The sequence below is a fragment of the Vipera ursinii genome (genome assembly GCF_947247035.1).
Source record: "Vipera ursinii genome assembly, chromosome: 1".
NCBI lineage: Eukaryota > Metazoa > Chordata > Lepidosauria > Squamata > Viperidae > Vipera > Vipera ursinii.
In genome coordinates, this window is record NC_139512.1 from 353052563 (window position 1) to 353071837 (window position 19275).

General features: G+C 46.4%; 1 protein-coding gene across 1 annotated transcript in view; it reads right to left on the minus strand.

Annotated features, from left to right (window-relative positions):
- Positions 1-19275, minus strand: part of RNFT1 (ring finger protein, transmembrane 1) — a 36668-nt gene that overhangs the window by 12388 nt on the left and 5005 nt on the right. The window contains exons 2-5 of the mRNA XM_083379831.1: positions 15020-15438; positions 7777-7853; positions 4729-4829; positions 3909-4062 (exon numbers count right to left, since the gene is read on the minus strand). Coding sequence (XP_083235957.1) covers positions 3909-4062; positions 4729-4829; positions 7777-7853; positions 15020-15383 — 696 coding nt within the window. The 5' untranslated portion in view covers positions 15384-15438. The remainder of the gene's footprint in view (positions 1-3908; positions 4063-4728; positions 4830-7776; positions 7854-15019; positions 15439-19275) is intronic.

Sequence of the window (19275 nt, forward strand, 5' to 3'; positions counted from 1 at the left end):
TCTTCCAACCATTGCAGTGTCCCCCATGGTCACGTGATCAAAATTCAGGTGCTTGACAACTGACTCATACCGTGTTCCCCTGAAAATAAGACCGGGTCTTTTTATTTTGCCTCCAAAAGAAGCACGTCTTATTTTCGGGGTAGGCCTTACCTCACCTCTGGCACCGACAGCCCCACCCAGCCGGTCCACTTCTTCTGGGACCGAAGTTCTGCAGCTGCATTCGGGCCTGCATTTTGCAGTCAGGCCTTTCCAGAAGGCCAAAGCAGCCGAGTACTGAGCTATGAATTCAATCCGTAGCTTGGTGCTCGGCTGCTGAGGACTCGCAGAACCGAGCTATGATTTGAATCCATAGCTTGGTTTTTTGCTACAGAGGCCTTCCAGAAAGCCCTGTGACAGACAAATGGAGGCCTGGCTGCAGAAGAGGCCTCAGAAGAAGTGGGCCGGCAAGGAGAGGCCTGGCTGCAAGGTAAGCGGGTGGGGGGTGGGTGGGGAAGCTCCCCCCAAAACACACACCTGCCCTAGCTTGATTTTTAGGTATGTGCCTCGCCCCAAAACTAGGGCTTATTTTTGGGATAGGGCTTATATTAGGCCCACCCCCAAAAATCAAGCTAGGGTTTATTGTTGGTGTAGGCCTTACTTTGGGGGAAACACAGTATTTATGACGGCTGTGGTGTCCCAGAGTCATATGATCAACAACTGTAATCTTCCCAGCTGGCTTTTGACAAGAAAGTCAACGGGAGAAGGCAGATTTGCTTAACAACCATATGATTTGCTTAGCAACTGCAGCGATTTGCTTAACAACTGTGGCAAAGAGGTTGTAAAATGGGGCAAAACTCAGCCCCGTTAGCAAAGGAAATCTGGGGCTCAATTGGGGTTGTAAGTCAAGGGCTACCTGTCCTCTTCTTTTTGAGCAGGTTGCTAAGTATTTTCAAGACTCAAGATTGAATAGAATAGAGCTGGAAGGGACTTTGGAGGTCTTCTAGTCCAGCCCCCTGCTCGAGCAGGAGAACCTATGCCGTCTCTGACAAGTGAATATCTAGTCTCTTCCTAAAAACCTCCAGTGATGGAGCACCCATGATTTCTGGAGGCAAGCTGGTTGATTTCTGGTTGATTGTCCTCACTGCTGTTAGGAAGTTCCTCCTTAATTCCAGGTTGCTTCTCTCTTTGGTCAGTTTCCAACTATTGTTTCTTGTCCTTCCCTCTGGTGCTTTGGAGAATAATTTGACCCCCTCTTCTTTGTGTCAACCCCTCAAATACTGGAACACTTCTATCATGTCACCCCTATTTCTTTTTTTCTTTAGGCTAGCCAAACCCTAAATAAATGTCTTAATTTAATGAAAAGAAGGACTAGGGGTGATGTGACAGCAGTTTTGCAATATTTGAGGGGCTGCCACAAAGAAAAGGGAGTCAAGCTATTCTCCAAAGCGCCAGAAGGCAGGACAAGAAGCAATGGATGGAAACTAGTCAAGGAGAGAAGCAACCTAGAACTAAGGAGAAATTTCCTGACAGTGAGGACAATTAACCAGTGGAACAACCTGCCTCCAGAGGTGGTAAATGCTCCAACACTGGAAGTTTTTAAGAAGAGACTGGCCAGCCATTTGTCTGAAATGGTATAGGGTTTCCTGCCTGAGCAGGGGGTTGGACTAGATGACCTCCAAAGTCCCTTCCAACAGTACTACTACTACTACTACTACTACTACTACTACTACTACTAATACTACTACTAAACCAGCATGGCTGCATAATGAACTCTCTGATAAACTGAAAGATAAAAAGGACAAGTATAAGAAGTGGAAAGAGGGGCACATAACTAAGGCAGAATATCAGCAAACAGCCCGTGCCTGCAAAGACGAAGTGAGGAAAGCTAAGGCTCAGAATGAACTAAGGCTTGTGACCAAAGTCAAAAATAACAAAAAAAGCTTCTTTCAACATATAAGAAACAAGAAAAAAGTTAAGGAAATGATTGGTCCATTAGTGGGGGAAAGTGGCAAAAGGGTGACAAGCAACAGGGAGAAAGCAGAACTATTTAACTCGTTTTTTGCTTCTGTCTTTACACAAAGGGAAAAAACAGTCCAACCTACCAAAACCAGTGCCATAAAAAACAGAATAGAAACGCAAGTTAAGATAGGGAAAAAAATGGTAAGTGAGCACCTGTCCAGCCTAGACGAGTTCAAATCACCAGGACCAGATGGATTACATCCCAAGGTTCTCAAGGAACTGGCAGACGTGATCTCAGAACCACTGAACTATATTTTTCAAAGATCCTGGAGCACTGGGGAACTACCAGAGGACTGGAAGAGAGCTGATGTAGTTCCCATCTTCAAAAAAGGGAAAAAAATAGATCCAGGAAACTAGAGACCTATCATCCTGACCTCAATACCTGGGAAGATTCTGGAAAAGATAATCAAACAACAAATCAGCGAACACCTTGATGCAAACAAAGTTATCACTAAAAGCCAACATGGGTTTGTCAAAAACAGATCGTGCCAGACAAACCTTATTGCATTCTTTGACCAAGTGACAAAACTAGTGGACCAGAGGAATGCTGTAGATATAATTTAATTGGATTTCAGTAAGGCATTTGATAAAGTAGATCATAACCTACTACTTGATAAGATAGAAAAATGTGGGTTAGATAGCATCACCACCAGATGGATTCGTAGCTGGCTGACAGGCCGTACTCAGTATGTGGTCCTCAATGGAACTGCATCTACATGGAAGGAAGTGTGTAGTGGGGTGCCCCAGGGCTCTGTTCTGGGCCCAGTGCTGTGCAACATCTTCATCAACGATTTGGATGAGGGGATAGATGGGGAACTCATCAAATTTGCAGATGACACCAAGCTGGCAGGAATAGCCAATACTCCAGAAGATAGGCTTAAGATACAGGAGGATCTGGACAGACTCGAACACTGGGCACTATCTAACAAAATGAAATTCAATTGTGAAAAAAGTAAGGTTCTGCATTTAGGCAGGAAAAATCAAATGCACAGGTATTGTATAGGTGGTACCTTGCTCGATAGTAGTAACTCTGAGAGGGATCTCAGAGTCCTAGTGGACAATCACTTAAATATGAGCCAGCAGTGTGCTGCAGCTGCCAAAAAAGCCAACACAGTGCTAGGCTGCATTAACAGAGGGATAGAATCAAGATCACGTGAAGTACTAATACCACTTTACAATGCCTTGGTAAGGCCACACCTGGAATACTGCATCCAGTTTTGGTCACCACGATGTAAAAAAGATGTCGAGACTCTAGAAAGAGTACAGAGAAGAGCAACAAAGATGATTGGGGGACTGGAGGCTAAAACATATAGGGAACGGTTCCTGGAATTGGGTATGTGTAGTTTAATGAAGAGAAGGGTGAGGGGTGACATGATAGCAGTGTTCCAATATCTCAGGGGCTGCCCCAAAGAAGAGGGAGTCAAGCTATTCTCCAAAGCACCTGAAAGCAGGACAAGAAGCAACGGATGGAAACTAGTCAAGGAGAGAAGCAACCTAGAACTAAGGAGAAATTTCCTGACAGTTAGAACAATTAATCAGTGGAACAACCTGCTTCCAGAAGAGGTGAATGCTCCAACACTGGAAGTTTTTAAGAAGAGACTGGACAGCCATTTGTCTGAAATGGTATAGGGTTTCCTGCCTTAGCAGGGGGTTGGACTAGATGACCTCCAAGGTCCCTTCCAAATTATTATTATTATTATTATTATTATTATTATTATTATTATTATTATTATTATTATTATTATTATTACTACTACTACTACTGTTGTTGTTGTTATATTTGCACACACACACCAATGAAAAGACAGGCTTCCTTGGAAATGAGTTAAGACAGCAAAACATGCTCTCATCAAAAGCCGCACAACTAAATAATTTTTTTTTTAAAATTTAAAAAACAGCTGCATCTTTACCTTGGACTTAAGAGACATGATAAAACAAGGCAGCAGGAGAACGATGCATTTGCAGCTCATGAAGAGAAACTTCAGAACAAAGTCTGTGATTCCTACGATCCAAAGCACCTCCCAGAAGTTCAAAGGATCCACCGCTGGACTTAAGAGGATCAAGCTTTGAAGAGAAACCATAAAAAAACACACACCATGAAAAGGTAACTTGGATACAATAACAACACAAAGCATTAAGGGGCAGAACAGGAAAAATACAGACAGCAGAGGAATCCAAATGGAGAAGAGAAAGGAAAGCAGAAAAAAAAATGATTGCAAAGGGAGAGGGAGAACAGACAGATGATCATCATATCTTCAAATCTAAGTCATAAGTACAGATAGTCCTCAACGTACCGCCACAATTGAGCCCATAATTTCTGTTGCTCAGCGAGACAGTTAAGTGAATTTCACCCCATTTTACAACCTTCCTTCCAACAGCTGTTAAGAGAATCACTGCAGCTGTTCAATTAGCAACATGCTCGTTAAGTGAATCTGGCTTCCCCATTGACAAAAGGGGGGGTCACGTAACCCGAGGACTCTGCAAGAGTTATAAATAAGAACCAGTTGCCAAGCACCCAAATTTTGATCACAACCAGGGAGACGCAACGGTGGGTGTGAAAAAACAGCCAGAAGTGGCTTTTTTCAGTGCCGTTGTAAACTACCAATGGTCACTAAATGAATGAATGGTTGTAAGTCGAGGACGACCTGTACCATTTTTCGGGTCCATTATCGGGGCTCTGAGACAAGGGCAACCTGTGCCAATATGGGGGATTGGTCTGTGCTGAATTACCTGTAATGAAGTGACTGAGAGTAGAAGGTGTAATAGATGAGAACAGACGATCCCGCCAGGAACAACAGCAGCCACGCGCACCGTAGCCTGGAGCACCTTTCCTGGAAGGGAAGAAGGTTAGGAAATGTCGGTCAATCGGCAGCCACGCACGGGGCTAAACCAAGATGCAAAGTGAGACACATGATTCCACTGGACCGGGATGTAATAAGGCAGGGGTGTCAAACCCGCCGTGTCACGTCGTGTACCGCGACGTATCACAACTTTTTCCCCCTTGCTGGGGTGGGTGCGGCTTCCGCGTGATGCATCCGGTCCACCGGCCAGCAGTTTGACACCCCTGGTATAGGGTCTCCTGCCTTGAGCAGGGGGCTGGACTAGAAGATCTCCAAGGTCCCTTCCGACTCTGTCATTCTGTTATACTTTTCCAAAATACAGGTAGCCCCGTAACTTACGGCCACAACTGAGCCCAACATTTCTGTTGCTAAGTGAAACGTTTGTTCAGTGAATTTTGCCCCTTTTTACGACCTTCCTTGACGCAATGGTTAAGGGCGTAAGACAGCTGTGAAGTGAATCTGGCTTCCCCACTGACTTCGCTCGTCAGAAAGTTGCAGAAACGGATCACGTGACCCCCCCGGGACTCTGCAACCGCCATAAATATGAGCCACTTTCCAAGCGTCTGAATTTTGACCACCTGACCACGGAGATGCAGCAATGGTCTTAAGTGTGAAAAAAACAGCCGTAAGTCATTTTTTCCCCCAGTGCCATTGTAACTTCATACGGTCACTTAAATGAACTGTTGTTAAGTCGAGGAATACCTGTAAAACATTTCAATAAAATTCTGAACTCAAAACAGAAGTCCTCGGAATACAGGCAAGTCCTGGATTTACAACAGTTCATTTAGCGACCGTTCAAAGTTACAAAGGCACTGACCAAAGTGACTCAGGACTGTTTTTCACACAACCATGGCAGCATCCCCCCTGGTCACGTGATCAAAATCCAGACGCTCGGCAACTGACTCACACTTATGACGGTCGCAGGGTCCCGGGGTCACGTGATCCCCTTTTGAGACCTTCTGACAAGCAAAGTCAGACAACCGTGTTACTAACGTAACAACTGCAGTTCTTCACTTAACAGCTGTGGTCCTCAAACGGGGTTAATTAGGGGAGGTTGTTCCACTGGTTAATTAGAATCTCCATAGTTATTCATGGTGGACAGGTGATCCTTGACTTACGACCACGACTGAGCCCAAAATTTCTGTTGGTAAGCAAGGCAGCTCCTAGGGGAGCTTTGCCCCACTCGACGAGCTTTTTTTGCCGCAGTTGTTAATGCGAATCACTGCTGTTGTTAAGTGAATCATGCGGTCATTAAGCAAATCTGGCTTCCCCCCCCCCCCCATTGACTTGGCTGGGAAGGTTACAAGCGGCCATGATCCCGGGACTGGTGCAACCATCGTAAATACAGGCCGGTTGCCAAGCGCCAGAATTACGATTCTGTCACCACGGGGACACCACAACGGTTGTTAGGTGGGGAAAACTTAGAAGCCCTAAGTCACTTTTTTCAAGGGCCATTGTAACTTTCATGTGATCCCCACTTTGCCAGCTTTCTGACAAGCTAGGTCAATAGGCAAGCCAGATTCATTTTACAACCGTGTTATTAACTTAAAAATAACACGGAGCAATTCCCTTAATAACTGTGGCAAGGAAAGTCATAAAATGGAACGAAACTGTCTTGCTTAGAAATTATATTATGCTATCCAGGGGTAGGCAACCTTGGTTCTTTCATGACTCGTGGACTTCGACTCCCAGAATTCCTGAGCCAGCCATGCTGAGGAGAAAGGGAGAGGTTTCCATGCTGAGCAACGCTGGCTCAGGAATTCTGGGAGTTGAAGTCCACGAGTCATAAAAAAGCCAAGGTGGCCTACCCCTGCTATAGACAAAGTCCTTATGATACTTTTGGTTATTCTTCTGATATTCTTCTATTTCTTGATTTTTCTGCCACGTGCCAGCTAAGACTCAGAACGGTTGCAACAGCATAAACAGGAGCCTCAGGTTCAAGTGAGGTTTAACTGGCCGGTGTTCCTTAAAATAAGCAACATATTCAGATAAATCTCAAGCTTAGTTTTGGTAAATAAAGGCTACTTTCATTTAGTGACCATTTGAAGTTACAATGGCACTGGAAAAAGTGCCTTCTGGCTACTTAACACACACACACACACACACACACACACACACACACACACACACCCATTGCTGCATCCCCATGGTCACGCGATCAAAATTCAGATGCTTGGCAACTGACTCATGATGGTTGCAGTGCCCCTTTAGCGACATTCCGACAAGCAAAGTCAGTGGGGAAGCCAGATTCACAATTGTGTTACTCGCTTAACAACTGCAGTGATTCACTAAACGAGTGTGGCAAGAAATGTCGTAAAATGGAGCAAAGTTTGCCTAACAACTGTTAAGTGAACCGTTTGTGGTCGTAAGTTGGGAACTACCTGTATTTCATAAGTAAAATAAAATTAGTTTATCAGAACAACCCAGTCGTCTGCATGCATTTAATCTGACACTTCTCAATGTGTTTATCGAAGACAGGGGTCTTCAAGCTTGACCCTTTTATGACTTGTGGACTTCAACTCCCAGAATTCCTCAGCCAGTGGGAGTTGAAGTCCACAAACCATAAAAGGGGCAAGTTTGAAGACCCCTCATCTAAGACTCCCAGGTCAGTGTTTTTTTAAAAATAAACCTCATGTTTAAAAGAAAACCTCTTAAAAAAATCTATGCTATTTTATAGCCTGCTAGAACAAAAGTTAAAACCACACTCTATACCAGGGGTCTTCAAACTTGGCCCTTTTATGACTTGTGGACTTCAACTCCCAGAATTCCTCAGCCAGGCATGCTGGCTGAGGAATTCTGGGAGTTGAAGTCCACAAGTCATAAAAGGGCCAAGTTTGAAGACCCCCAGCTCTATACTTCTGTTCAGAATGTATCGATCTCCTGAGTGAAATTAAGCTTTAAAAATACTTACAACCGCGCTGGAGGAACTGATACTTACTCTTAGGAAAACCTGATTTACAATGGCTTTGTTTGAATACATAAAAGTTGTGAGCAGTCCCATTCCCAGAGAAATGCCTGTTAGGAAAAAAGGGTCAATTATACAAGCAAAAAAAGGGGAGGAAAAATCAAAAGGAAAAAAAACAACAACAAAAGTAACAAAAAGGCACCAAACCAAACTTTCTTTAAAAAAAAAAAGTTAAGCAAGAATTTGCGTGCGATAATATCAATGCTCTCCAAGGAAAGGAAATAAATTCAGATGACCTTCTATACACAGGGGCACTGCAGCCCTAAAGTGCAACAAGATCCTATACAATTAATCAATCAGAATCCTAGGGCTAGTGCCGAATTAATAAAGGGTATTTTTTATAGCCCTCATAACGGAAAGGAGCGACCGATAAAGGAGAATATTTGTAGCTCAGGGTTGAACTGCGGGGTCCTTGGTGCTCTCCGAGCTTCGGTCTTTTCCTGCAGTCGTTTCGTTACCCAACTAGCTAACATCATCAGTGCCGGTAAGGCAGGGGGTCTTCAAACCTGGTCCTTTTATGACTTGTGGACTGCAACTCCCAGAATTCCTCAGCCAGGCACACGGGCTGAGGAATTCTGGGAGTTGCAGTCCACAAGTCATAAAAGGGCCAAGTTTGAAGACCCCTGCAGTGTAAGGAATTGTGTCTGCTCTCTGTTTATATAAAAGGACAGCAAATCCGTCTCCCTATTAGCACTGGTGATGTTATTTAGTTGGGTCATGAAAGGTCTGCAAGAAAACCACCAAGCTCAGAAAGCACCAAGGACCCCACAGTCCTCCTCCTCCTCATACCCTACTCCCTTCTAGCACTGATGATGTTACCTAGTTGGGTCATGAAAGGTCTGCAAGAAAACCACCAAGCTCAGAGAGCACCAAGGACCCCTCAGTTTTTCTCCTCCTCCTCCTCCCCCCCCACAAACCCCACTCCCTTCTCGCACTGTGTTAGGCATATGATGATAGCCTACATATTGGGTTGGACATATATAAGCCATGATGGTGTTGTAACTTTAAGAAGGTAATTGATCCATGGGCGTGTGAGGTCGCTCATGGCCACAAGAGGGAGCTAGAAACGTAGATTCTCTCTCTCACTGGATCTCTCTGAATATCTGAATTTGCTGATCGCTCTATTATTGCTTTTTTGCTCTGTATCTGCATTTTTTGACCTCCGGACTGATAAGACGACTTTGTATTTTGGATTACTCCTTGGACCCTTGCTATTGTGTATGACCTGGACTGTTTATTTTTGACCATGCATTTTTGTTCTTAAAGGTAAAAAAGGTAAAGTTTCCCCCGCACATGCGTGCTAGTCGTTTCCGACTCTAGGGGCCGGTGCTCATTTCCGTTTCAAAGCCGAAAAGCCAGCGCTTGTCCCAGGACGTCTCCGTGGTCATGTAGCCGGCATGACTAGACGCCAAAGGCGTCATGTGGCCAAAGGCGTCATGTGGCCAAAGGCGTCATGTGGCCAGCATGACTAGACGCCAAAGGCGCACGGAATGCCGTTACCTTCCCTGTGGTCCCTATTTTTCTACTTGCATTTTTACGTGCTTTCGAACTGCTAGGTTGGCAGAAGCTGGGACGAGTAACAGGCGCTCACTCTGCTACGCGGCACTCGGGATTCGACCCGCCAAACTGCCGACCTTCTGATCGACAAGCTCAGCGTCCTAACTCATTGAGCCACCGCGTCCCCTTATTTTTGTTCTTACACCACCTCAAAAGTAAAATACTTTTTGTTCTTCACAACTCAGTGTACTCTTGTGGTTACTGTGTGACTCTTACTGCTCTCAGTACCCTTCCTTGTCTGTGTAACTCTTTGGTAGCACAAGGAGACCTCTGCACAACAATTCTTAACACACTGATGGTGTTACCTAGTTGGGTCATGGAAGGTCTGCAAGAAAACCACCAAGCTCAGAGAGCACCAAGGAGCCCTCAGAATAGGATGAGTCGAACATTTGGGGAAAATACTTGGTAAAGGCAGGCTTGGAGGTGCCATGTTTTGCCTGCGGCTTCCTATCTAACCAGTTCTCCACCTTATTCCTCCCCGTCCCCTGGCAGCATTATGCAATCCACAAACAGGGTACAAAATGCAGGAGAGGGAGCAGGAACTCCAATTATTTAATTTAATTTATTTTAATTCCATTTATATCCCGCCCTTCTCCGAAGACTCAGGGCGGCTTACAAGCTTAGCAGTAGCCTTCATTCTATGTATATGCTTGCTTATTAGGGCTTTCACATACACCCCAAGCGGGTGGAACATCCCGTGCTCCGAAAATCAAAGCAGTATAATTAGAGCAAACGGCATGGTATCTGTGAAAGCCTTTGCATAGGATTTACACAACACAGCCACGTTCATTCCAACAGCGTGACCTCCGATCTTTCTTATGTAGCTTCACCTGGCTTTAAAACAAAAAGCAAAACAAAAAAAAAACCCAAAGAGATTTGGGTATTTATTTGCCCAACCTGGATGCTTATTTTGAAACAAAATCTCTCTCCGCATTATGGTGCATGACAGGAGCCAGAAAGGAGTATTTTTATAGCAGTTGTTTTTCAACTGCAGCCACTGTTAAGATGTGTGGACTTGCAACTCCCAGCATTCTCCAGCCACACGATCTTAAAACCTGCTGAAGTTGAGAAACACTGTTCGATAAGTGTTCTCCTTGAAGGGAATCTGAGTATTTTGACACAACGGGTTCTCTACATCCTAACTGTGAGCTGAGAGCCCCTGTGTATATGGCAATAAAAGGACAAATTTTTAAAAAAATCTAGACGCTCATTAGCAATTCCCCCCCCCCCAATGCAGGCACAGAATGTAAAACAAGAGGGGAAAAGGGTAGGGATGGCATTAAAAAGATGGATCCCCTCTTCCCTTCAAAATGGGGGAGCTGAACTTCAAGACGAAGCTAAGAACCAAACATCCAAATACGATGATAACAATAAAGTTGGAAGGGACCTTGGAGGTCATCTAGTCCAACCCCCTGCTCAGGCAGGAAACCCTATACTATCTCAGACAAATGGCTGCCCAGTCTCTTCTTAAAAACTTATGCAAAGCTTAAAAATATAGAAAGCTATGCCCCAAACCAGGCGTCTTCAAACTTGGCCCTTTTATGACTTGTGGACTTCAACTCCCAGAATTCCTCAGCCAGGCACGCCTGCCAGGCTGAGGAATTCTGGGAGTTGAAGTCCACAAGTCATAAAAGGGCCGGGTTTGAAGACCCCCTACCCCCAAAGAGAAGCCAGAAACCGTCTGTTCTTCCATTTACTGAAAATGGGAAACACACAAAGATTGTTTCTTACTACAGGGAGTCCTCGGGTTACAACCGTTTGTTGAGCGACCCTTCAAAGTTACAACGGCACTGAAAAAAGTGACGTATGATTGCTTCGCATTTATATTAGTTGCGGTATCCCTGCGGTCACATGATCAAAACCCGGGTGCTTGGCAACTGGCATGTACTTCTGACAGTTGCTTTGTCCTGGGGTCATGTGATCACCGTTTGTAACCTTCCCAGCCAGCTTTTGACAAATAAAGTCAGTGTGGAGAAGCCCGATTCCCTTAACAAATGCATGGGTCACTTAACGACTGTGGCAGAAAGGTCATTGAATGAGGCACAATTCACTTAACTGTTGCCTTGCTTAGCAGCGGAAATTTTGGGCTCAATTTGTGGCTGTAAGTAATAGTAAGTTTACTATTGACTATCAGCCCCAACGTAAGGAACGTACTAGACTGGATAAAGTCAATTCAGAGGAACTGGTATTAAGATTATTGGATCTGAAACAGGTTCTGTGACATCAGTTTGATAATGAAGGTTTTTGCCTCCCAATTATAATTGACTTTTTATACGAATATTTTCAAGAAGTTGTTAGTATTCTCTAAAACACTTCCATTTACTGGTGACAAAAATGGGTACAGGTGATGCAGTTTTGGTCACCACGATGGAAAAAAGATGTTGAGAGTCTGGAAAGAGCACAGAGAAGAGCAACAAAGATGATCAGGGGACTGGAGGTCGAAACATATAAGGAACAGTTGCTGGAATTGGGTATGTCTAGTTTAATGAAGAGAAGGATGAGTGGGGACATGATAGCAGTGTTCCAATATCTCAGGGGCTGCCCCAAAGAAGAGGGAGCCAAGCTATTCTCCAAAGCACCCAAAGGCAGGACAAGAAGCAACGGATGGAAACTCAGTTCTAGAAGCAACCTAGAACTGAGGAGAAACTTCCTGACAGTTAGAACAATTGACCAGTGGAACAACCTGCCTCCAGAAGCTGTGAATGCTCCAACACTGGAAGTTTTTAAGAAGAGACTGGCCATCCATTTGTCTGAAATGGTATAGGGTCTCCTGCCTGAGCAGGGGGTTGGACTAGATGACCTTCAAGGTCCCTTCCAACTTTATGATGATGATAATGATGATGGAAGGTAATCCTCAACCTTCAACCAGTCCCTTAGCAACAGTTTGATCTTACAATGGACACAAAAAGGTACTTACGATCCGGAAGTTTTAATGGCCACCCCAATCCCCAGGCTGTAACCACAATTCAAGCGCTGAAAAACCAGTTTGCATTTATGGCTGGTTGCAGCTTTACAATTACCTCCTTTGCTTAAGGGGTGCTGCAAAATAGGTCATGAAATCAGGCCGGCCACTGATGACCTGCTTTACAGCCATCACAACTTTCAACCCTTGGTAGGCTGCAAGTTAAGTATCCTGGAGGATACCTGTATCCTTAAAAGTCTCATTGAAGGAGATGGGCGGTCTGGAAACATGAAATATCAATAAGATAAAAGCTACTACAAGTGGGGGCAAAGAGCCGTGGGAAGGTAGATTCTCGGCATCACGAGACAAGATAGAACGACTCGCACATGGGTGAGAGCATAAATGAAAGCATATGACGCCATCGAGAGAGGAAAAGGACCGAAATGGAAATGAGGCTGATCGCATAGCAAGAAGAACTGACGGCAGGTGGACCAAGAATGGTCCATAGAATGGATCCCACTTGATTAAACCACCAGAGGGCAGGACAAGAAACAACGGAGGGAAACTCATCAAGGAGAGAAGCAACCTGGAATTAAGAAGAAACTTCCTGACAGTGAGGACAATGAACCAGCAGAACTGCTTGTCTCCAGAAGTTGTGGGTGCTTCGTTACTGGAGATTTTTAAGAAAAGATTGGACAGCCACCTGTCTGAAAGGGTATGGGGTCTCCTGCTTGAGCAGGGGGTTGGACTAGAAGACCTCCGAGGTCCCTTCCAGTTCTCTTCTGATTGATTGAAAAGCGTCCACGAAACAGACCTAAAACAAGACGGATCTACCACATCAGCGAGTAGGGCTGGCCCAACTGGCAAAAGACAGCTCAAGGCTCTACGGCAGGGCTTTTCAACCTTTTCACTCGTTGTACCGAGGACCACCAGTCGCCTAGCAAGGGGTCAAAAACTTGATGACAAAAAAAAGGAAAAAAGTGATGAAGTACAGATACTCCTCGACTTACGACAGTTCGCTTAGTTCACTTCAGATGCCAAGCATCTGAATGTAAATCACAAGACCCTGGAGATGCTGCCACATTCCAGCTGATCGGCGCTTCTTCTGGGCTCAGCAGATGTGCCAGGATCAGCGCTGAGCTCCAGCTGGAGCCTGGCGCTGATCCTGGCGCTTCCGCTGAGCCCTGACAGCCCCAAAGAAGCGCTGATCCTGGCGCTTCCGCTGAGCCCTGACAGCCCTGCAGCTCCAGCCGTCTCTCGCTCAGGCTTGTGCGGGGCTGCCACCGGTTCAGCTCATTCCCCTCCCCCGCCACTTTTCTAGGATGGTCGCGTACCACCTGCCAGGTGCCAACGTACCACAGGTGGTACCCGTACCACTGGTTGAAAAGCCCTGCTCTATGGGTTGGAAACATGCAGAAGAGGCCTTCATCCAGCAGTAGATAAGATGGAGGAGGAGGAGGAAGAAGAGGAGGAGGAGCAGGAGGAGGAGGAGGAGGAGGAGGAGGACAGTAACCTTTTTCAGTGCTCCTGAAGGAAAGCTAACAAAAACATTATACAGCAGGACAAATGTTCTACTTTTCAACACTTTCGATGGCTTTGCGCTGTCCCCTGGTTTTGGTGTAGTCTGTGCATTAGTAGAACAGGAAAAACCATTTGGTAAGTAGTTAGTGTCATTTTTAAAATCAATTTTGGGTACCACAATTCAAGATAGATCTTTTTAAAAAAGGAACTTATTCAAAGGGACTGCAAAGCTGGTTTCCAGATCCTGATTTTTTTTAAAAAAAAAATCAAAACTCCTCAGAAAAGGAACAAGCTCCTCTACGGCGGGCAGAAGCAAAACATCTTTGTTAAGTGAATTTTGCCCCATTTTACAACCTATCTTGCCACAGTTAAGTGAATCCGTGCAACCCACATAAATTTGACTCAGTGGCGTCTGAATTTGTATCTCGCGACCATGGGGAACGGTCACTAAACAAATGGTTGTAAGTCGAGAACTGCCTGTAGCTTGCATTAGGCTTCAAGCCCACAATACTATAAAATAAGATTCAGGTAGTCCTTGACTTATGACCAGGGAGCTTGGAATTATGGCCAGAAGTTGTGCCAGTCCTTAAGCAGGTCACCACTTGAGTGTGCCTGATTTTGTGATGTATTTTTTTGTGGTTGTTGTTATGCAAACACGGTGGTCATTAAGCAAACCCATGGCCTTCAAATCCATTGTTTTGTTGGAAATTGGAAGGAAACGGTGGTTTGGGGCAAAAAAAAAAGTGGTCACATGACTACGGGAGATAAGAATGGGCGATGGGTGCCAAGCACCCCAAATCTGACCAAATCTAGGGTGGTCCATCCTAACCTCGAACGACCTCTAAGCAGCTGATTGTAAGTCACAAACTGCCTATACTGAGGATCTTTTAAAAGTTAAAAAAGGGTTTAAATCCATGTCTTAAAGCTGGCGGCCTTTGTGGTTGGAACGACGTGATTAGAAGCTCTTGGGGAGGTGGGTCTCAGAAGCCCCAAATCGTCTATCAAAATTATGAAAATCAAGAGAGGGGAAAAAAAATAGATGGAAATATTAACTGGCACGCTTCCTTTATACAAAGTCGAATTTTAGCTGAGTATTTCACTGGATTTTTTTTTAAGGCTTCAAAACTTCTGGTCTTGAAGTCCGGCCTGATCCACACCCAACTCGTTCATCACATTAAAATACACTTTTTTTTTTAAACTGCTGTTTCCAAAACACCAAATAGGTTGATACGCTACCAATGATATGTTGCGCGAGAATTTTGAGGGACAAAATCAAGATGTACGGGATGCTCCTGTGCAGCCATTGAAGGAGGTACTTGAGTTCTGACAGAGAACTCTCCCTTTGTTCCTCTGAGCCGCTCGAGTGACCGCTTCGGACTTCACCGGGCAGCGGGCCGTGAGTCCCCAACCGAGAATGCTGCCTGGAGCTGGCATTTGCCTCGGGCTCCCCAACCGCTGGGCTCATCTGGATGTGAACATCCCCTCCGTGCTGGCAAGGTTCTTCTCCCGGAGACCTGGTGGCGTGAGGGCCCTGGCAGGAGGGGCCATGGTTGTGGCTGTTGTTGAGTCCGCTGTGCCGAACGTTCGAGTTGGATTGCATGGTACAGGGCGGGTGGGGACCTGCTTCCAAAATTGGGACTGGGGTGCGACGATTCCTAAAAGGAAGAAAGGAGCGGGTGGTCAGAAGAGAAGCAGCCTCAATTAGGAATGAAAGGTACCATGTTTCCCCAAAAATAAGACCGGGTCTTATATTAATATTTGCTCCAAAAGAAGTATTAGGGCTTATTTTCTGGCTAGGGCTTATATTTGGGGAAATACGATACTAATTGTGTCTGTTTGGCTGATGATCTTAACTAGCGCTTATTTTGGGGGGTGGGGCTTATATTACAAGCGTCCTGAAAAATCAGGCTAGGGCTCATTTTCCGGCTAGGTCTTATATTCGGGAAAATATGGTACTAAATGTATCCGCCTGGCTGATGATCTTAGTAAAGGTAAAGGTTCCCCCACACATGCGTGCTAGTCATTTCCAACTGTAGGGGCTGGTGCTCATCTCCGTTTCAAAGCCGAAGAGCAAGCGCTTGTTCGAGGACATCTCCATGGTCATGTGGCCGGCATGACTAGACGCCAAAGGCGCACGGAACACTGTTACCTTCCCACCGTAGTGGTCCCTATTTTTCTACTTGCATTTTTACGTGCTTTCGAACTGCTAGGTTGGCAGAAGCTGGGACAAGTAACAGGCGCTCACTCTGTTACGCGGCACTCGGGATTCAACCCGCCAAACTGCTGACCATCTGATCGACAAGCTCAGCGTCCTAACCCACTGAGCCACCGCATCCCTTTTCTGACGATCTTAATTGGGGCTTATTTTTGGGGGTGGGCGTTTTATTAGGAACGTCCTGAAAAATCAGGCTAGGGCTTATTTTCCAGTTGGGTCTTATATTCGGGGAAATACGGTACTAAATGCGTCCGTCTGGCTGACGATCTTAACTGGGGCTTATTTTTTGGGTTATATTACGAATGTCTTGAAAAATCAGGCTAGGGCTTATTTGCCGGTGGGATCTTATTTTGGGGGAAACACGGTAACAGCAGGTCTTCCTTGACTTACAACCGTTCATTTAATGACCATCTGAAGTTACAACGGCGCTGAATAAAGTGACTTGCAAGAGTTTTTCACATGACGACTGTCACGGCCTCCCCATGGTCACATGATCAAAATTCAGGCACTCAGCAACTGGCATGTATTTAGGATGGTTGCACCCTCCCAGGGTCACGCGGCCACCTCTCGTGACCTTCCGACAAGCAGACTCGCGGGGGGGGGGGGAGAAGCCAGCTTCATTTAATGACCGCCTAATTCACTTAACGACTGCAGCATTTACCTTAACAGCTGTAGCAAAAAATAGTCGTAAAACAGAACAAAACTCGCTTAGCAACTGGCTGGCTGGGGTTCGATTGCAACCATAAGTCAAGGACTCGTGTAGGTGGGGAGGGGTCTTCGTCATGGGAGGTTTTTAAGGACAGTGTGGAGAGCCGCTTCTCCGCAATGATTTTATTGGTTTTCCCACACTTTGAACACTTATTGTTCAATTTATTGGTCACGGCAAATCGCCAAAGCAACTTTTACCACCTGGAAACGCCCCCCCCCCAGCTTTTAATGTGGAAATGAAACTCGGGAAATTGCCTCCAGCCCATTAAAAGGAGTTTCATTTTGGCGTTTACCACCCCTTTTTTTTGCCTTTTGGTATTGTCCATACTTTGGCCACCTAATGAGAAGGAAGGACTCACTGGAGAAGAGCCTAATGCTGGGAAAGGTTGAGGGCAAGAGAAGAAGGGGACGACAGAGAACGAGGTGGCTGGATGGAGTCACTGAAGCGGTAGGCCTGAGCTTAAATGGACTCCGGAAGATGGTAGAGGACAGGAAGGCCTGGAGGAACGTTGTCCATGGGGTCGCGATGGGTCGGACACGACTTCGCAACTAACAACAACAACCCTTTAATTAGGATCTGTAGTTTTACCTACAGAAATGTATACACCATGGAGCAAAGATTCTGGAGAGCAGCCAAGGTTGGCAAACCCAAGCTCACACCCCTGCCCCGTCTTACGTGGCTGTAAAGGACATTTATAGGGACGCGGTGGCTCAGTGGGTTAGGACGCTGAGCTTGTCGATCAGGTGGTCGGCAGTTTGGCGGGTCGAATCCCGAGTACCACGTAACAGAGTGAGCGCCTGTTACTCGTCCCAGCTTCTGCCAACCTAGCAGTTCGAAAGCATGTAAAAATGCAAGTAGAAAAATAGGGACCACTCCGGTGGGAAGGTAACAGCGTTCCGTGCGCCTTTGGCATCTAGTCACGCCGGCCACATGACCACGGAGACGTCCTCGGACAAGCGCTGGCTCTTCGGCTTTAAAACGGAGATGAGCACCGGCCCCTAGTCGGAAATGACTATCACGCATGTGCCGGGGAACCTTTACCTTTACCTTAAAGCAGGACTTTTCAACCTTTTCACCCATTGTACCACTTTTAGAATAAGGCAATATCCTGTGTACCACCAGTCACCCAGCAAGGTGCCAAAAACTTGACCAAAAAAAAAGGAAAAAATGATAAAGTACAAGTAGTCCTCGACTTACAACAATTTGCTTAGTGACTGTTCAAAGTTACAACGGCACTGAAAAGTGAATTATGACCATTTTTCACACTTATGACTGTTGCAGCATCCCCAGGGTCATGTGATTTACATTCGGATGCTTGGCAACTGATTCATACTTATAACATTCAGTGTTCCAGGGTCATGTGATCAATGGCCCAACTTTGAAACTGTTTTAGCCTGAAACAGAGAGTCAGAGAGCTGCGTCACTCTCACCATTTGGATTCTACTTTTACGCAGCTTGCCTTTCAAACCTCCGATATATAACAGAAGGGGAAACGCGCTGCAAAGGCGCGTCTCGCAGAGTCTTTCCCAAGCGACGTCTGCGCTCCACCGCTGCAGAAAAAGAAGTGCTGCGTTTCTCACCAGTGCAGGCAGCCCGGGTCCTGTGAGAGGACGAGTGGGAACGAAGCAGCCCTCGGGTCTGTGCTGCGGAAAAGCTGCAAGCGCCGGTGTCGCCTGGGCTCCTGCCCGGCTCACTTGCTTGCGGAAAAGAGGCTGCTTGTTAAATGTGCTGGGCAGCAGCCCAGGATCAGCGTTTCTGAGCTGGATTTCTAAGCGCGACTCAGCTGATCCCGGGCTCCTGCCCAGCTCGCTTGCGTAAAAGAGGCTGCTTGCTAAATGAGCTGGGTAGCAGCCCAGGATCAGTGTTTCTGAGCTGGATTTCTAAGCGCGACTAAGCTGATCCCAGGCTCCTGCCCGGCTCACTTGCCTGCGAAAAAAAGGCTGCTTGCTAAGTGAGCCCGGGATCAGCTGAGTCGCGCTCAGGAATCGCGCTCAGAAACACTGATCGGGGCTGCTGCCTGGCTCACTTAGCAAGCAGCCTTTTTCCACTTGCTTGCGGAAAATAAGCTGCTTGCTAAGTGAGCTGGGCAGCAGCCCGGGAACAGCATACTGAGCGTGGCTTCTGAGCGCGACTCAGCTGATCCCGGGCACACTTAGCAAGCAGCCTCTTTTCCGCAAGCGAGCCGAGCAGGAGCCCGGGATCAGCTGATTTGCGCTTAGAAATCCCATTCAGAAACGCTGATCCCGGGCTCCTGCCTGCTGAGACTCCGGATTTGAGCCACGGACCAGAGGAGAACACCGCTGATCAGGTGGGAGGCTGGGAGTCTAGATCTGACGCCGCCGGCCAACTGGAAGTCCCGGCGGGCGGCCCCGCTGCTGCCAAACAGCCGGGAGCATCGGCAACCTTCTCTCGTGGCCACCAGTCACCGGGGAGTGCTGGTGCTTTTGAGCAGGAGCGGCTGTCAAGCCCTGGGCTCCACGTACCACCAGCCAGGTGCTCGCGTACCACTACCACCTGTTGAAAAGCCCTGCCTTAAAGGACATTAAGCCACAATAAACCAGTTGGCCG